This window comes from Thalassophryne amazonica, chromosome 8 (assembly GCF_902500255.1).
Source record: "Thalassophryne amazonica chromosome 8, fThaAma1.1, whole genome shotgun sequence".
NCBI classification, from domain to species: domain Eukaryota; kingdom Metazoa; phylum Chordata; class Actinopteri; order Batrachoidiformes; family Batrachoididae; genus Thalassophryne; species Thalassophryne amazonica.
Genome location: NC_047110.1, coordinates 76334960 through 76348837, shown reverse-complemented (window position 1 = coordinate 76348837; position 13878 = coordinate 76334960). Strand labels below are relative to the sequence as shown.

Below are 13878 nucleotides of genomic sequence, written 5' to 3'. Positions count from 1 at the left end.
GAATGATTTTTTTCAATAGATTACACCGAATGATTTTTTTCAATAGATTACCTGATAGATGGTTTTTTTCATTAATTGATTAATATTTCAATTTTTCATTTAATATAGATGTTTTTATTACTCAATAAATATAACAATTTACACACATTAATTTTAAAAACGTGTCATTATATCTCAATATTCAACCGATTTTTCTTTACAACAACAACAAAAAACAACACATGACTGAGTATGCACTGCTGGACATTATTCCCCAACAAAAATAGCAGAGTGTCAACTTGCAATCTGTCTTTTACAACCTGTCCAAAATAAATTAATGCAAGAGCTTGGTTTCATTCAAGTAAAAGCATTCTAGTGCATTGTCTTTGCTTCCAGTTACAGATCTTGAGATATATATATATATATTATGATATACATACATACACCACACACACACACACCACACACACACACCAGTCATAAAAAAGATTTTCTGTTTGTGACTGTACCTATAATATAAATAATATGAACACGTGCAAAGTTTTAGGTAGAAAATCTTAAGGGCTTCTGAACTGTGGGCCTTTAGAAAAAAGGGGTGCTGTGCCTGTTTTTGACACACACAAATTGCACATGTTCCTGTGTAGCCAATTTTTTATTCCAATATCCTGAAACAAGTGAGAAATTTCTGCCTGAATTTGCTTCCTGGGCAATTTGAGCTCTGGCTTCAGATTCTGTCATCTGGAAAGGCCTATCTCTTCTAGTTTCTTAGTTATTGGTCTCCAAATTGGTGAATATTTTATGTGAAAAAAATGGAAAAATCTATTTTCAGGGGGCCAGTATCAACATACAATCATTTAAACAGGCTATTGATGCTGGATTTCTTCAATTTGAGGACTCTCTGCAGGAGGGAACATGATCCTGCGCAAGTCTTATGGACTCTAAAATGGCCTGGCTTAAAAAAAAAAACTTTCTGATTGGAAAATCCACTATGTGGGCAACTACCCGTGGTGATGAAACTTTTACTACATAATTGTATATACCTTATAGCTAATCATTTGCTCCAAAAAAATAAATAAATTAAAAACATCAAGTGTTACAGGAGAACATAAAATGGAGCAGCTAAATATTTGGTCAACTTCAAATTATAATAGCTCATACAAAATTTAAAAATAAATGAAATAAATTCTGTTCAGGTCCCAACCCTTTATGTTTTACAGCAAACACACTACGAATTTGTTGGTCAGTTCCAATAAATAATGCAAAACATTAAAGGTCTAAATTCTGAACTCTCAGGTTTAAAACAGAACACTGAATTTGCTGGTCAAAGCCAAATAAAATAAGTTATAAAATAAAAAAAATATTATAAACTGCCTCTTAATGTACCCTTTCCTTTGAACTATCTGAAAATGTTGGGAAGCAAATCCACAAATGACTAAACAAAAAACATTCTGCATCCCAGAATGTAAAAGAAGGAAAAAATAAACAAAGCTAATCTTTACTAAGCTTATGATCCAAGGTTGGGAAAACAAAAGGCACAAGAACCCTCATGTCTCCCGTGGCTGGGTCACTCTGTAAATGAACAAAGAACCTGCAGACATCTCTCAGAATTTGTAAAGTCTTGCACTGCGCGTGCTCTAAAAGATGGCAGTGCTTCAGATTTAAAAAGATTAGTGGTATTACCTGTCTTACCAAGCACTTGACAGTTTGCCAATGCACGCTACTCTGCTTGTTGCTATACTTTAAGAGCCAGTCAGGCAAGTGATTTATAACCCCTTCAGATTTGTCCAAAATACTTTTATGGGTAGATGTATGTTAGAAACAAACAAAAATCTGATTTTTTTTTATCCTTGATAGGCTCTGCTTTTTAGGGGGTCCTGTTAATTTGGGGTCAGAATGAACCCAAATGGCAAAATCACAAAATTTAGTTTTTCCAATGCTCATATTTCCATGCGCCCTGAGTGAGCCAAATTGATTTTCATTTGTGTTAGTCTACTGGTATGGACTCTCCAAAAACATGAAAATTTTGGCTGTCTCTTTTTCTGCCAATGTACGATATTTGGCCTCTTTGTGAAGTGGTCCAACAAACATGGTGCAAAAAGGGTCAATACCAAGGCCAACCACAAATCTCTCTTTAACCACTGAAATGAGAGATTCTGAGTGACACAATATGAGTCATATTTAATCACTTTTGACTTGGGGCACATGGAGAAATCACTCTCCAAAAAAAAAAAAAAAAAAAAAAAAAATGTAATTTCGCATTTTGGTGACAAAAAGCGCCCCCTACACTTGTGCACCCAAAGTCAGCCGCCAAAATTTTCAATAAAATCAAAGAGGTCCTAATCTATCATTACATGCATAAAGACCTTGGCTGACTAAGGGTGCAGGCTACACCGTCCCCATGAAAATGTGCACAATTACAAAAAACAGCAATTTGCAGCACCACCTATGACCTACGCCCTGACTCTGCTGCCATAATTTTCACATTTTTGGAGAGCCCATACTCAACAGATTAAAACTAATAAAAATCAATTTGGCTCACTCAGGGTGCATGGAAAAAAATGAGCATTTGAAAACTTAAATTTTGTGATTTTGCCATTTTGGGTCATTTTGATCCCAAATTTCCAGGACCCGCAAAAAACAAAAAAACAAAAAACAAACAAAAAAACAAAGCGGACCGTATCAAGGATAAAAAAAACAAAACGATTTTTGTTCAAACTCAAAATCACTTTGCAGGACCACTTTATGAAGCACAAACAAGTGGCAACACTTGCGCCTCAATTTTGGCCCTAATGCGGTCTTTTTTCTTGTAGTTCCTTGACTTGCAATACTGATGCGGAGTGAAACTCTGGTCTTATTTAATGTTGTATGCTAATGGTGTTATCACTTTTAGCAGCTACAGTAGGTCCACTTAATGCACGATAACTGAGGAAATACACAGTGCATAACTTTTGCTGTCCACACCAAAGCAAACCATTAGAAGAACCACTGCGCAATTCCCCAAAAATATGATTTAATAAACACCTGAACACAGGTTAGCCTGTTAGCTAGCTGTTCAGGCTCTGAGAGAGGGGCGTGTTCAGGCTTTTTTCATCACGCATGGAGCCACCCACGCTCCGGCCCTTCACAAATTACTGAATTCATTGTGAATCAGTGCAGGCAACATAGCGACGCCCAGATAAGGGAGTCATTTCGGCTGATCCGGGTCTCTATAGAAAACCAATGGCTGATGTCACGCAGGCTTTGTCGAGCATATATTCAGTCTATGAGCCATATCAAAACACAACATTCTTACCTGAGAGTGGAAGTTGGTCATGGTTGTTGTCTCTATGTCCTTCTTTCCAAGTACCTCCATCTTTACTGGTGCATTGGGGAAATTGTAGGAGAAGTAGTCCAAGAAATCTGGGAGATAGGAGGCTGCTCCATGAATGATTCCCATCACAAAATGTGCAGCTTGATCCTCGCTCTCCTCAAACGACAGGGTTACAAACTCCTGGGCAAAGCGCTGCATCTCAGCTGGAGACAAACGGGAGAGCTGATCGCTGTAAGCGTGCACCACAGATGCTCCTCCATTGGCCTGCTGTTCGATGTAGATAAACCTGCCAAACTCCAGACCACACAGGCCTGGCAGTGGGGTGCAGTGGAACGGGGAGCCGTAGCCCAGCCTCTCTCTCACTATGGACGGGATGGAGGTAGAGGTAGAGAGGGGATCCTGGTGGGAGTGCTGTGTTGCTGCACTATGAAGTAGACTGCTGGCGCTCATACTGTTGTTTCCATTCATTCGACTGAGGAACTCTGGCAGATCCGGAGACACTCCTGAACACACAGTCTGGCACGATCGATGATACATTTTGGGACGGCTGTGCTTCTCCTTTGCCCGCTCTCCATCTTTGTGCTTCTTTTTCTTCTTCTTTTTGAGTTTCTTAAGGAGGAGGTCTTCCTCCAAACCAGCTTTGGGCTTTTCCTTTGATTCTGTGATGAAAAAAATTTTTTTTTGTATTTGTCACACTTGAGCATAATTTAAGGATTGCAATTAATTGGACAAACTAAATATAAGGATTATTATTGCGTCAAACCCGCACTTTCATAGACAGATTTCTTTAGACAAGTCAGTGAACACGCAAATATTTCCAAGTCACTGACCATGCAAGAAAAAAACTACAGAAAGAAGCCACCAAGACATCCACACAACAATGACGGAGTTACAGGCTTCAGTGGCTGTGACTGCAGAAAACTCTGCAACCTTTGTCTATTGCACCATCAGCCACAGCTTCACGGTGGAGCGAAACAGAGATGAACTTTCTCCCATTTGTCTTCTGACAAAGGTCTTCTTTAAGAAAATCCAGTTTACATAAATATTTGTCCATGACCTTTCTATTTTTTATGTTGATGTTGCCTTTCATCAATGAGCCTTTCTTAAATTTACTGAACCAACAATGTTTGGATGCTTCTTTTGTCACCTATATTGTCATAAAACCTGTGCATGCCTTGTTTCAGCCTGTGCAAAGCTCACCACTGCCCAATGCAGTCATGGTGCACCTCAGCCACTTCAAACACCAATAAAGGTCTCACTGCTATCCTTCAGTTGTCCACTCTTTGGCTGACACTCATTACAGGACAAATCAGCAGTGCTCAATTTTATCTACCATGAAATCCTGGACGTGAACACATAAATTTATTTGTTATAGCAGGGACATTATTTTTTATCACCATTATAGCAGGGACAATGGAATTAATGTGATGGTGGCTCCACACTGATGTCGGTTAGTGATAAGCAATGGAATCCTCCAACTGCCCAACCCTGCACCTACCCCAAAGACATACACTTGTAATGGCTGAGTCCAGGAAGTCAACTTGGATCTTCATTTTCAACCAGGTCCACCACAATCTCAGACACTCCCGACTCCTCGCTGAGCTATTCATGTGCTACAAACAGGACATCCATTGATTCCACAAATCTATAATGTTGACAGATCTAAAGAACAACTCTGACTGTGGCATCTTTTTTGTGGTAGTTTCCCTGGATGTCCGGTTTTACAGTTTCACAGTATAAACCAGTTTTTCCCAATCCTGGTCCTCAGGACCTAAAGTTACATAATTTCCATTTGTCGCCGAACAAATCAGAGCAGAGCAGTCAGTCAGGTGTGTTCACCTAATCAACAGCTGACTGAGCAATGGAACATGTATAGAAGAACACCAGAAATTTTGTTTTTTACTATTGTATTTTGTAAAGTAGGCTCATAATGGTCATGGCTGATGCTAGCTACCAAAACCACTGAATAATCAACGTGAACGGATAGTACTTGCAAAGATTTTTCTTTAAAAAAAAAACTGGAACCAGGCAGAGCATGACTGGAGCCCAAACTACTTGCATCATCATCATCATCATATTATTGTATGGCTTTTGCCTTACAATATAAAGCGCCTTGGGGCAACTGTTTGTTGTGATTTGGCGCTATATAAATAAAATTGATTTGATTTGATCATGATGTCATGCAGTAATGCTGCGATACTAAAGAATAGCATTTCTTATTTTAATTGATGTCTACTAGAAATCTAAATGGCAACAATTTCATTTTTTTTAAGTATTGACTAAATACAGTGGGCATGCAAAAGTTTGGGGAGCCCTGATGATTTCCATGATTTTCCTTTATAAATCACTGGTTGCTTGGAGGTAAATATATCATACAGCAGACGAACACAATGATATTTGAGAAGTGAAATGAAAATCCTAGTATTTACAGAAAGTAAATACTAGAACTTCATACTCTGTATTGTTCATTGGTTGCTCCCTACTTGGCTTACTGTGCTGAAGTTTGGGGCAATAATTATAAAACTACACTGCAATCATTATTCATTCTGCAAAAAAGAGCATTAAGAACAATTCACAACATAGGTTATCGAGATCACACCAATTCATTGTTTATTAAATCTAAAATATTAAAACTTCACAATATGATTACATTTTAAACTGTGCAATTAATGTATAAAGTGAAAAATAAGCAAGTGACCCTCAGAGTTCAATAATTTTTTAAGGGGCTTGTATCATTTTAAAATCGCTGGCGCTCAGACAACCAGGAAAGGCTTTTTTGGTTCTACTTGTGGCCCTAAAATAGGATTTAATCTGGTGAAGGAACTCAAGAGATGTTCAAATGTCATCAGTTTAAATGTCAATATAAGGAACTGATGTTTTCTGAATATGTGAAAACTGTCTAAATTCTCTGAAAATTCAATTCATGTTTGAAGGACTATATAGCTGTTGGTTAAAGTATGGACAATTAATTAATTAATTATTTTTTTTTTCTGATTATGCAATGTGTGCTGTTATTGGTGTAGATATGATGAGGAATTTGAGTTTATTGATTATTTTAAGATGTCTGTGTGTGCTGTTCTGCTCACTTTGTTTTGTTTTGGTTTTGTTGTGATAAGTAAAAGTTGCTGAGGTAAAAGGGGTAGGTGTATATAAGCTTTGTTTCTACCTACACCCTTTCGGTTGCATGGGTTGACTGGCTGAGAAATCAGTTTTGTTTTATTTTGTTTTGTTTTATTGCAAAGTTACGAATAAACTTGAACTTGAATTCACCAAAATCCAAACAACCGATGATTTATAAAGGAAAATCATAGAAATCATCAGGGGTACCAAAACTTTTACATACCATTGTATGTCGGTATAGCCACATTTTCAGCGTTGATGTGAGGTGATTCACAAAGTGTATTAGGTATTCGCAACAGCTTTATGCAACTTTTCCTTCAGTGTGGTTCAGTGGAGCTGCTTACAGCCTCACTCACTTCAACCACAGAATGAAGTTACCACTGTGTTGCCATTGCCACTGGGTGTGTGCCTAGCAGTCATGTCTCACAGAAACACCAAATAATGTTAGCTACCTACACGAGCACAACCCTCAATCAATTATAAACAGTCCTGTTTAACCTCTCACAGCACTAAGATAAAATTCACACACACAAGATCTAAACTTGAACCTGCCACATGTCAACTGATAAAAAAACAAACCTTTTTAACCAGGGTTCTTGCTGCAGTGGAGTGGATAACTGTAACAATTGTTCATTTCTGGAAACAAACACCAAAACTGGCAGCAGATAACACAATATTTACAGAGGAATCCTTTAAACGGTGATATAAACACCAAGTTCAGCACAGCTACTCCTTACACATTACTCTTTTGAAAAAACTGATTGCCCATTTGAATTTTCAATAGGCAGCCAGGAAGGGGTCAATTGGAATTACACAGGGATGAAAATTAAAAGATACTCCAATCATACTGAAAACTATGCCTTTGTCTAATCACAAAGACTCCAAAAAGGTATAGTTTGGACTATCTGTGACTGAATTCTATGGAGTTATGAGGTAAAAACAGCAAGAATGGTGAAAGGGTCAATTTCAGTTTGTACAAAGTTGCTCTAATTTTGGGAAAAAGTGATGCAAATTATTGGTTGAGTTAATAGGATTTTAAAAAGGAATAGTATGCATCATGTGTCACGCTTTGTTATCATGTTACAGGGTAACATATGTCACTTGTCACAGAATCCAATGAATATTGACCTTTTTGTTTGACCTTTACTTTGCAGACCAAGCATTCAAACAGTCAAAACTATTCCATTTATTGATCCTATTAGCTCAACCAATAATTCGCACCGTTTACCTGAATTGAAGCAACATTAACTTTTGACACCTGTACAAACTGAAATTGACCATTCTTGCTGTTTTTACAGCAAGACTCAATAGAATTCAGTCACTGATAGTCCAAACTATATCGTTTTGTTATATTTATGATCAGACAAATAATGTGGTATAGTTTTCAATATGATTGGAGCAGCTTTTAATTTTTACCCATGTAAATCTTCAATTGACCCCTACCTGGCTGTCTACTGAAAATTAAAGTGCCCAATCGTTTTTTGTTGTTTTCAAAAGAGTAATGCCAAAAGAGTATTTGTGACAAATCTGGTGCTTGTTTCACCATTTGAAAATTCCCCAGTAAATATTCTGTTATCTGCTGCACTACTGAGGAAAAATGACGAGACTGGCATCTAGCTGACCTAATGAGACATTTACAAAATTAATGAGACAAGTGGCTCATAACAATGATCGATGAGACAATTGTATTTGCGTTGTTAATTTTTTTTCTTGTTTAACACGGACATGTTTAAGTCATGTATGTGGGTCACGTGTGCCTGTTTATGTGCCCTAAGCATTTGGACACAAATTGGGTCAAACACTGCCCATGGGGCGCAAGTTAGTAACCCTGATTCAGACACTGCACAGCAACTGTCTTGCTAAACTTAAGAGCCGAAATCTGTAACTTTCAAATGGGTGGTGATGTATCATGTTTCAGTAGGCCACTGAAGTTTTGTTTAGGTGAAGATGTATTGTCTAAACAGACAAAAATTAAGTTTTTTTTTTAATTTTTTTTTTTTTTAATCCAAAAATCCATTCAGGAGGAAATTACGGCCCTTTTTAGGGTAGGGGTTAAAGGGGCCAAAATAGTGACATAGTCAAAATGTGGATTTTGACCTTTGAATATCTTTGTGCGCCCGCAGTAAGCCTCATTGATCTTATGGTACGAGGTCTGTTAGAAAATGGTAAATGGACTGCATTTATATAGCGCTTTTCCATCTACATCAGACGCTCAAAGCACTTTACAATTATGCCTCACATTCACCCCGATGTCAGGGTGCTGCCATACAAGGCGCTCACTACACACCGGGAGCAATAGGGGATTAAAGGCCTTGCCCAAGGGCCCTTAGTGATTTTCCAGTCAGGTGGGGATTTGAACCCATGATCTTCTGGACTCAAGCCCAACACCTTAACCACTAGACCATCACCTCCCCTTTCTGGGGAGGTGATGGTCTGCCAGAAATGGCAGAAGAGGTGGACATACCACTTTTTCGGCACATTCCACTGTTACAGGAGTTTTTGTCATGGAAAGAGGAGCGGAGAAATTCCCGCGTCAGGACGGAGCCGCATAGCGCAGAACAAAAAGCAACGCCGTGATGAAGCATCACAGGACATGTTGTGGCATGACCAGCTCGTCCACAATTTCTTGGATAGTCACACAACTGAAAAGCCACCGAAAGCCGTCTGAATCTTCCGAATCGCACAAGAGCTGGGCATGTCAGGGCATGTCCTGTGAGACCAACACGGAGGTGCTTTTGTCCCGCGCCATTAGCTGCTCCGTGGCGAATTCCTCCGCTCCTCTTTCCATGACAAAAACTCCTGTAACAGTGGAATGTGCCGAAAAAGTAGTAAGTCCACCTCTTCTGCCATTTCTGTAGTAGTCAGACGACGTCCCGGATCAACACAGCGTTCAGTTTGGAAATGATCTGGTCGTTTCAGATCGCCACTCGGAGTGCGGCGCGCCCTCAGCCGCTGTGGGCCATCTTTAATCTGGTTGTAATGCTCCTTAATCTGTTTGATCCCCATAAGATCTTCAGTGAAAAGCCATCAGATGGTTTCCACCTGGCTGTCTCTCACAGTTTCTGAAAAAATTTTGATGCAGTAAAGCGGCAGTCGCTCAGCCAATTTCCTGACAATGAAAATCCACCGAGGAGGCTGGACCACTCCTCCCACAAGGCGTGCTCACAGGTGAATGACGCAACCGACAGGCGTGAAAAAACTCACGCATGCGCACGAAGGTTCAAGCTTGGCTGAGGCAATCACACGATTCAAATCCATATAGTTTTTGCAAAAAATAAAAAAGTCGGATTCTTTTCTAACAGACCTCGTATATGAATGTATGGATGGAGTTCTCCCATTTAGCGTTATAGTTTTCAAGGCTAACTGAGGGCACCGCCTATAGGTGGTGCTTCAAGTTACAACTTTTGACATTTTGGACTACATTTGGGACCCTCCCAGGGCCTGTGCCCTGAATAAGCCTTGCTCATTTATGCATATTTGGATACAGTGGGACAAATTTTTTCCAAATTTGCATAAATGGCGGTGGCTTAGTTAGGGTGCTTTTGCATAGGTGGCACTCTTTATGTTAAGAACACAATATTTGGTGGCCATATCTCGGTGCGCCCCCTATGGATTTCAGTGAAACTTGTTTTATTATGTTCCTCTGTATCTCTGCTATTCAGGATAAAGATATCAGGAAGGCGTTTTGCCTCAATAACCCACAAGGAGGGTTAATGGGGCAAAATCCTCAGTGGAGCGATGCCATTGCCACCACCTTACATACCATGCTGAGCCACCTGGAGCATCCCGCCAACTATGTAAGATTACTCTTCATCGACTATAGGTCAGTGTTCAACACGATCACTGGATATTCTGATAACAACACTATTGAACCTGCACCTTCCAGCTGTGCCTGGATTAAAGACTTCCTCTCAAACAGACCACAGCGTATGAAGCTTGGCCTTCAACTTTCCTCCCCCTCACACTCAGCACAGGCTCACCACAGGGCTGTGTGCTGAGTCCATTTTTGTGCATTCTGTACACTCATGACTGTGTCCACAAACACCATCATTAGGTTTGCAGGTGACACAACGGTATTCAAACTCATCTGGAGGGAAGATGAGACTGCCTACAGGGCCGTCCAGCACCTGTCGGAGTGGTGTCAAGCCAACAACCTGCTACGGAACACTGCAAAGACAAAGAAGACTATCAAAGACTACAGGAGAAACCCGGGGGATTATGCCCCTGTCAACCTCAAAGGAGATCCAATGGAAAGAGTGTCGTCTTTTAGGCTTCTGGGAGTCCACATTCAAGAAGAGCTCTCCTGGTCCACCAACACCATGGTTGTTCTAAAGAAGGCCCAGCAGCGACTGCACTTCCTGAGGCTCCTGAGGAAGAGCAGACTTGACCAGAAGCTGCTGGTGGCCTCCTATCACACCACCATTGAAAGTCTGATGACATACTGTGTCACAGCATGGTTCGCTGGAAGTACAGCTGCAGACAGAAAGGCTCTGCAGCGAGTGATAGACACCGCCCCAAAAGATGATTGGCTGCCCTCTGCCCCATCTTGAGGAGATAGCTACCTCCCGCTGTCTCAACCGATCCAGATCCATCCTCCCAGATTCACCTCACCCAGCACATCACCTGTTCAGCCTGCTCCCCTCGGACAGGAGATACAGGATGATCAGAGCCCGAACCGCCAAGATGACAAACAGTATCTTTCCCTGAGCTGTGAGAACATTAAACACTCCTGCAATAACTCTGACATTACATGTGCAATCACTGAAATCCTATGGGCTACACTCATACAAATATGTGCAATATGTGCAATGAAATTTTCTCTGTCCTTTATCGAGAACATATACATATTTATTTGTTTAAATAAATTGCACATATCTTCACTTATTTATATATTCACATTTTTGACTTGGTCTGCTAAGTTAGTTATTTACGACTCATAAGTGATGGCTTCTTTTTATCTTTTCTTATTCTCAAACTCAGTTCCAGAGTGGCACCCCTAATCTCACTGTATGTGTACAATGACAAATAAGACTTCTATTCTATTCTATTTAAAGTGATGTTGTACTACGCAGTTTGTGAACTGGAGCAAAGAAAGATTTTTTTGTTAACCCCCCTAGTATAACTGCCACCTCTAGAACCAAAACAAGACTATGAATCTGTCCACACGGAGGCAGGCTTAAACATATTCTCAAAATGTTGTATCATATGATCGTTTAGTCCACCAAGAACTGGTGTTTTTGGACCCCGAAAATGCAACTTTTTGAAAACGGGCCACAGAGAGGATATATGTCAAAATGCCTCCTTTGCATTTTATGGGGGCACAACCAATACACAATCTTTGTGAAACAATGATGTCATAAACCCCATTTCTCTAACCACACAAGACATCACATAACAAGAACTGTGTTTTAACCGTGCTCGGTTTGAACCCCCATGTATCGTGGATTTGACCACTCTTATGGAACCTCCATTTAATATATACACAGTATAAACACACGTCACACGGACAAATGGGGTACGGTTTTGTTTTGGGCCTGCACTCATTGATGCAGTCGCGAAGAGAAGAAAAGGCGAGGAGGTGAGAGCCGTGTGTCGGTGTTAGCATATACAGCCAACCAGAGTAGCGCCATTTTCTCGCCTGCAAAACCGCCTCAACACGTTTGTAGTTCAGATCATAAACAAACCGCAACACGTCCACTTTCCCACCGCATCTTCACTTTTTCTTTGCATCTTCACTTTTTTTGCATGTAATTTGCCCAAAACTCCATTGAATATGCCGTGGTTTGTACCCCGGAAGTAGAGAAATTACATCATATGCATCATATTTTACTCCTTTAGCGCCCACCCCCAAATGTGATTGCGCTGCCCTATTAAAACATTTCCAGAGATCATCTTCGAAAACAATGGTGTCTTATGTGGATAACAACTTTTAGGAGGCTGTGATGATGTATCTGGCTGAAATTATGCAACAAGTCAAATAAAAAAAGTCAGATTAAAAAACAAGATAAAACTTCATATTTACAGTGTGCCACTTTGTAGACTTCTCACTTCTGCTGCTACATTTTAACTTGGTCAGGTTAGCTCCTTACACTAAACTGCATACAGCACACAAGCTCTATGCAGACGCTCTACATCATCTTAACTGTTTTTGGGTTTGGGTATAATTTTTGTAAAATACACAAAACATTTGAAAATTTGAACAATACTTCCATTTCGGAGCCATGGCTATCTGAGAGTCATGCACAGTAATACAATTCCAGTATGGTTCAAGTGCCATTCAAGAATAGTTCAAATTTGCAAAATGCGCATCAAAGTGTTATTACATTTTTTTTTTTTTATGTTAGTTTTTTGTTATACATGTGTATGCAGAAAGCTGAGGAGAATGTTCCGTGATTTGAACTCCACTGTGACCTTGAAACCATGATTCATACAGTGTACCCTTATGCCCTTAGAAAAAAATTATGGTAATGTCGAATTTCTGTGACATCTGTAAAAACAGTTTTGACCTCAACAGCTCAGGGCCATTGCTGCTGTGCATCTTACCTTTCTGTGGAGAAATCACTTCTCCGTTTTCTCTGGCAATGTCATTAACAAGAGGCAATTTGTGATTTTTCCGCTCTTTACTCTTTTCTTTTTTCTTATCTCTGTCTTTACCGCGGTGGTCTGTAAAAGAGAGACAGGGACATGGTGAAGATCATCACTGACCAGCAAACATCTCCACGTGTAAACACAGTATCACCATCTGGGCCTTATAAATAAAGGGGCCCGCGGCACAACAAATTATGTAACAAGCTAATAAATGATATTCTTAATGTAGTCAGGCTTCACGTGGCTTTTTGAATTTCAGCGTTGGTTTAGCAGAGGGCAGTACACGGCAGCGTGTGCGCGCTGTCTTACCCCTCTGTGGGATTTTCACGTCGCCGTTTTCCGTCTTTGTACGGCAGCTAGCTGGGCTCACTCTCTCCGCTGCCGCGGCCGAACCGCGCGCCGCTTCACCGCCTTTCTCCTTATGCCGTTTCTCTTTTGCCTTCTTCACTTTGGGAGGGGAGGCGAGGAAGTTGCTGATCTTGAAGATTTTCCGAGCGGGAGCAGTTGGCCCGGCGGCGGAGTGGCTCGCCTTGGCCGGGCCGAAACTCCATTTCGCTGGGCTTCCACAACTCTGCCTGCCGTTGTGTTTTCCCCTACGCACACCTCCCCGTTTCAGTTTCCTGTGCTTCAGGCTCTTCTCCTCCACCCGGACCTTCTTGGGAGGCGGCGAGTAAATGTCGCCTGAAGACTGCGGTCGACTCTCCGGCGGTCGTTTAGCTAACAGGGGTTTGGGGGAATTTGTTTTGCTGTTTGCTGCGAAATGCATGGAGTCCACGGACTCGGCCATCTTGGAAGTTTCTATTTTTTACCGAGAGACGTAACGGGTGCGTGAGAGACAGGCGAGAGGCGGGGCTAAACATATGACGTAAGACGCAGGCGGA

At 40.7% G+C, this 13878-nt stretch overlaps 1 protein-coding gene across 1 annotated transcript in view; it reads right to left on the bottom strand.

Annotated features, from left to right (window-relative positions):
• LOC117515924 (lysine-specific demethylase RSBN1L-like) overlaps positions 1 to 13805 on the bottom strand; it is a 33329-nt gene extending 19524 nt beyond the window's left edge. Inside the window, 3 exon segments of the mRNA XM_034176711.1 lie at positions 3272 to 3948; positions 12953 to 13072; positions 13307 to 13805. Coding sequence (XP_034032602.1) covers positions 3272 to 3948; positions 12953 to 13072; positions 13307 to 13784 — 1275 coding nt within the window. The 5' untranslated portion in view covers positions 13785 to 13805.
• Positions 13806 to 13878: the final 73 nt, after the last annotated feature.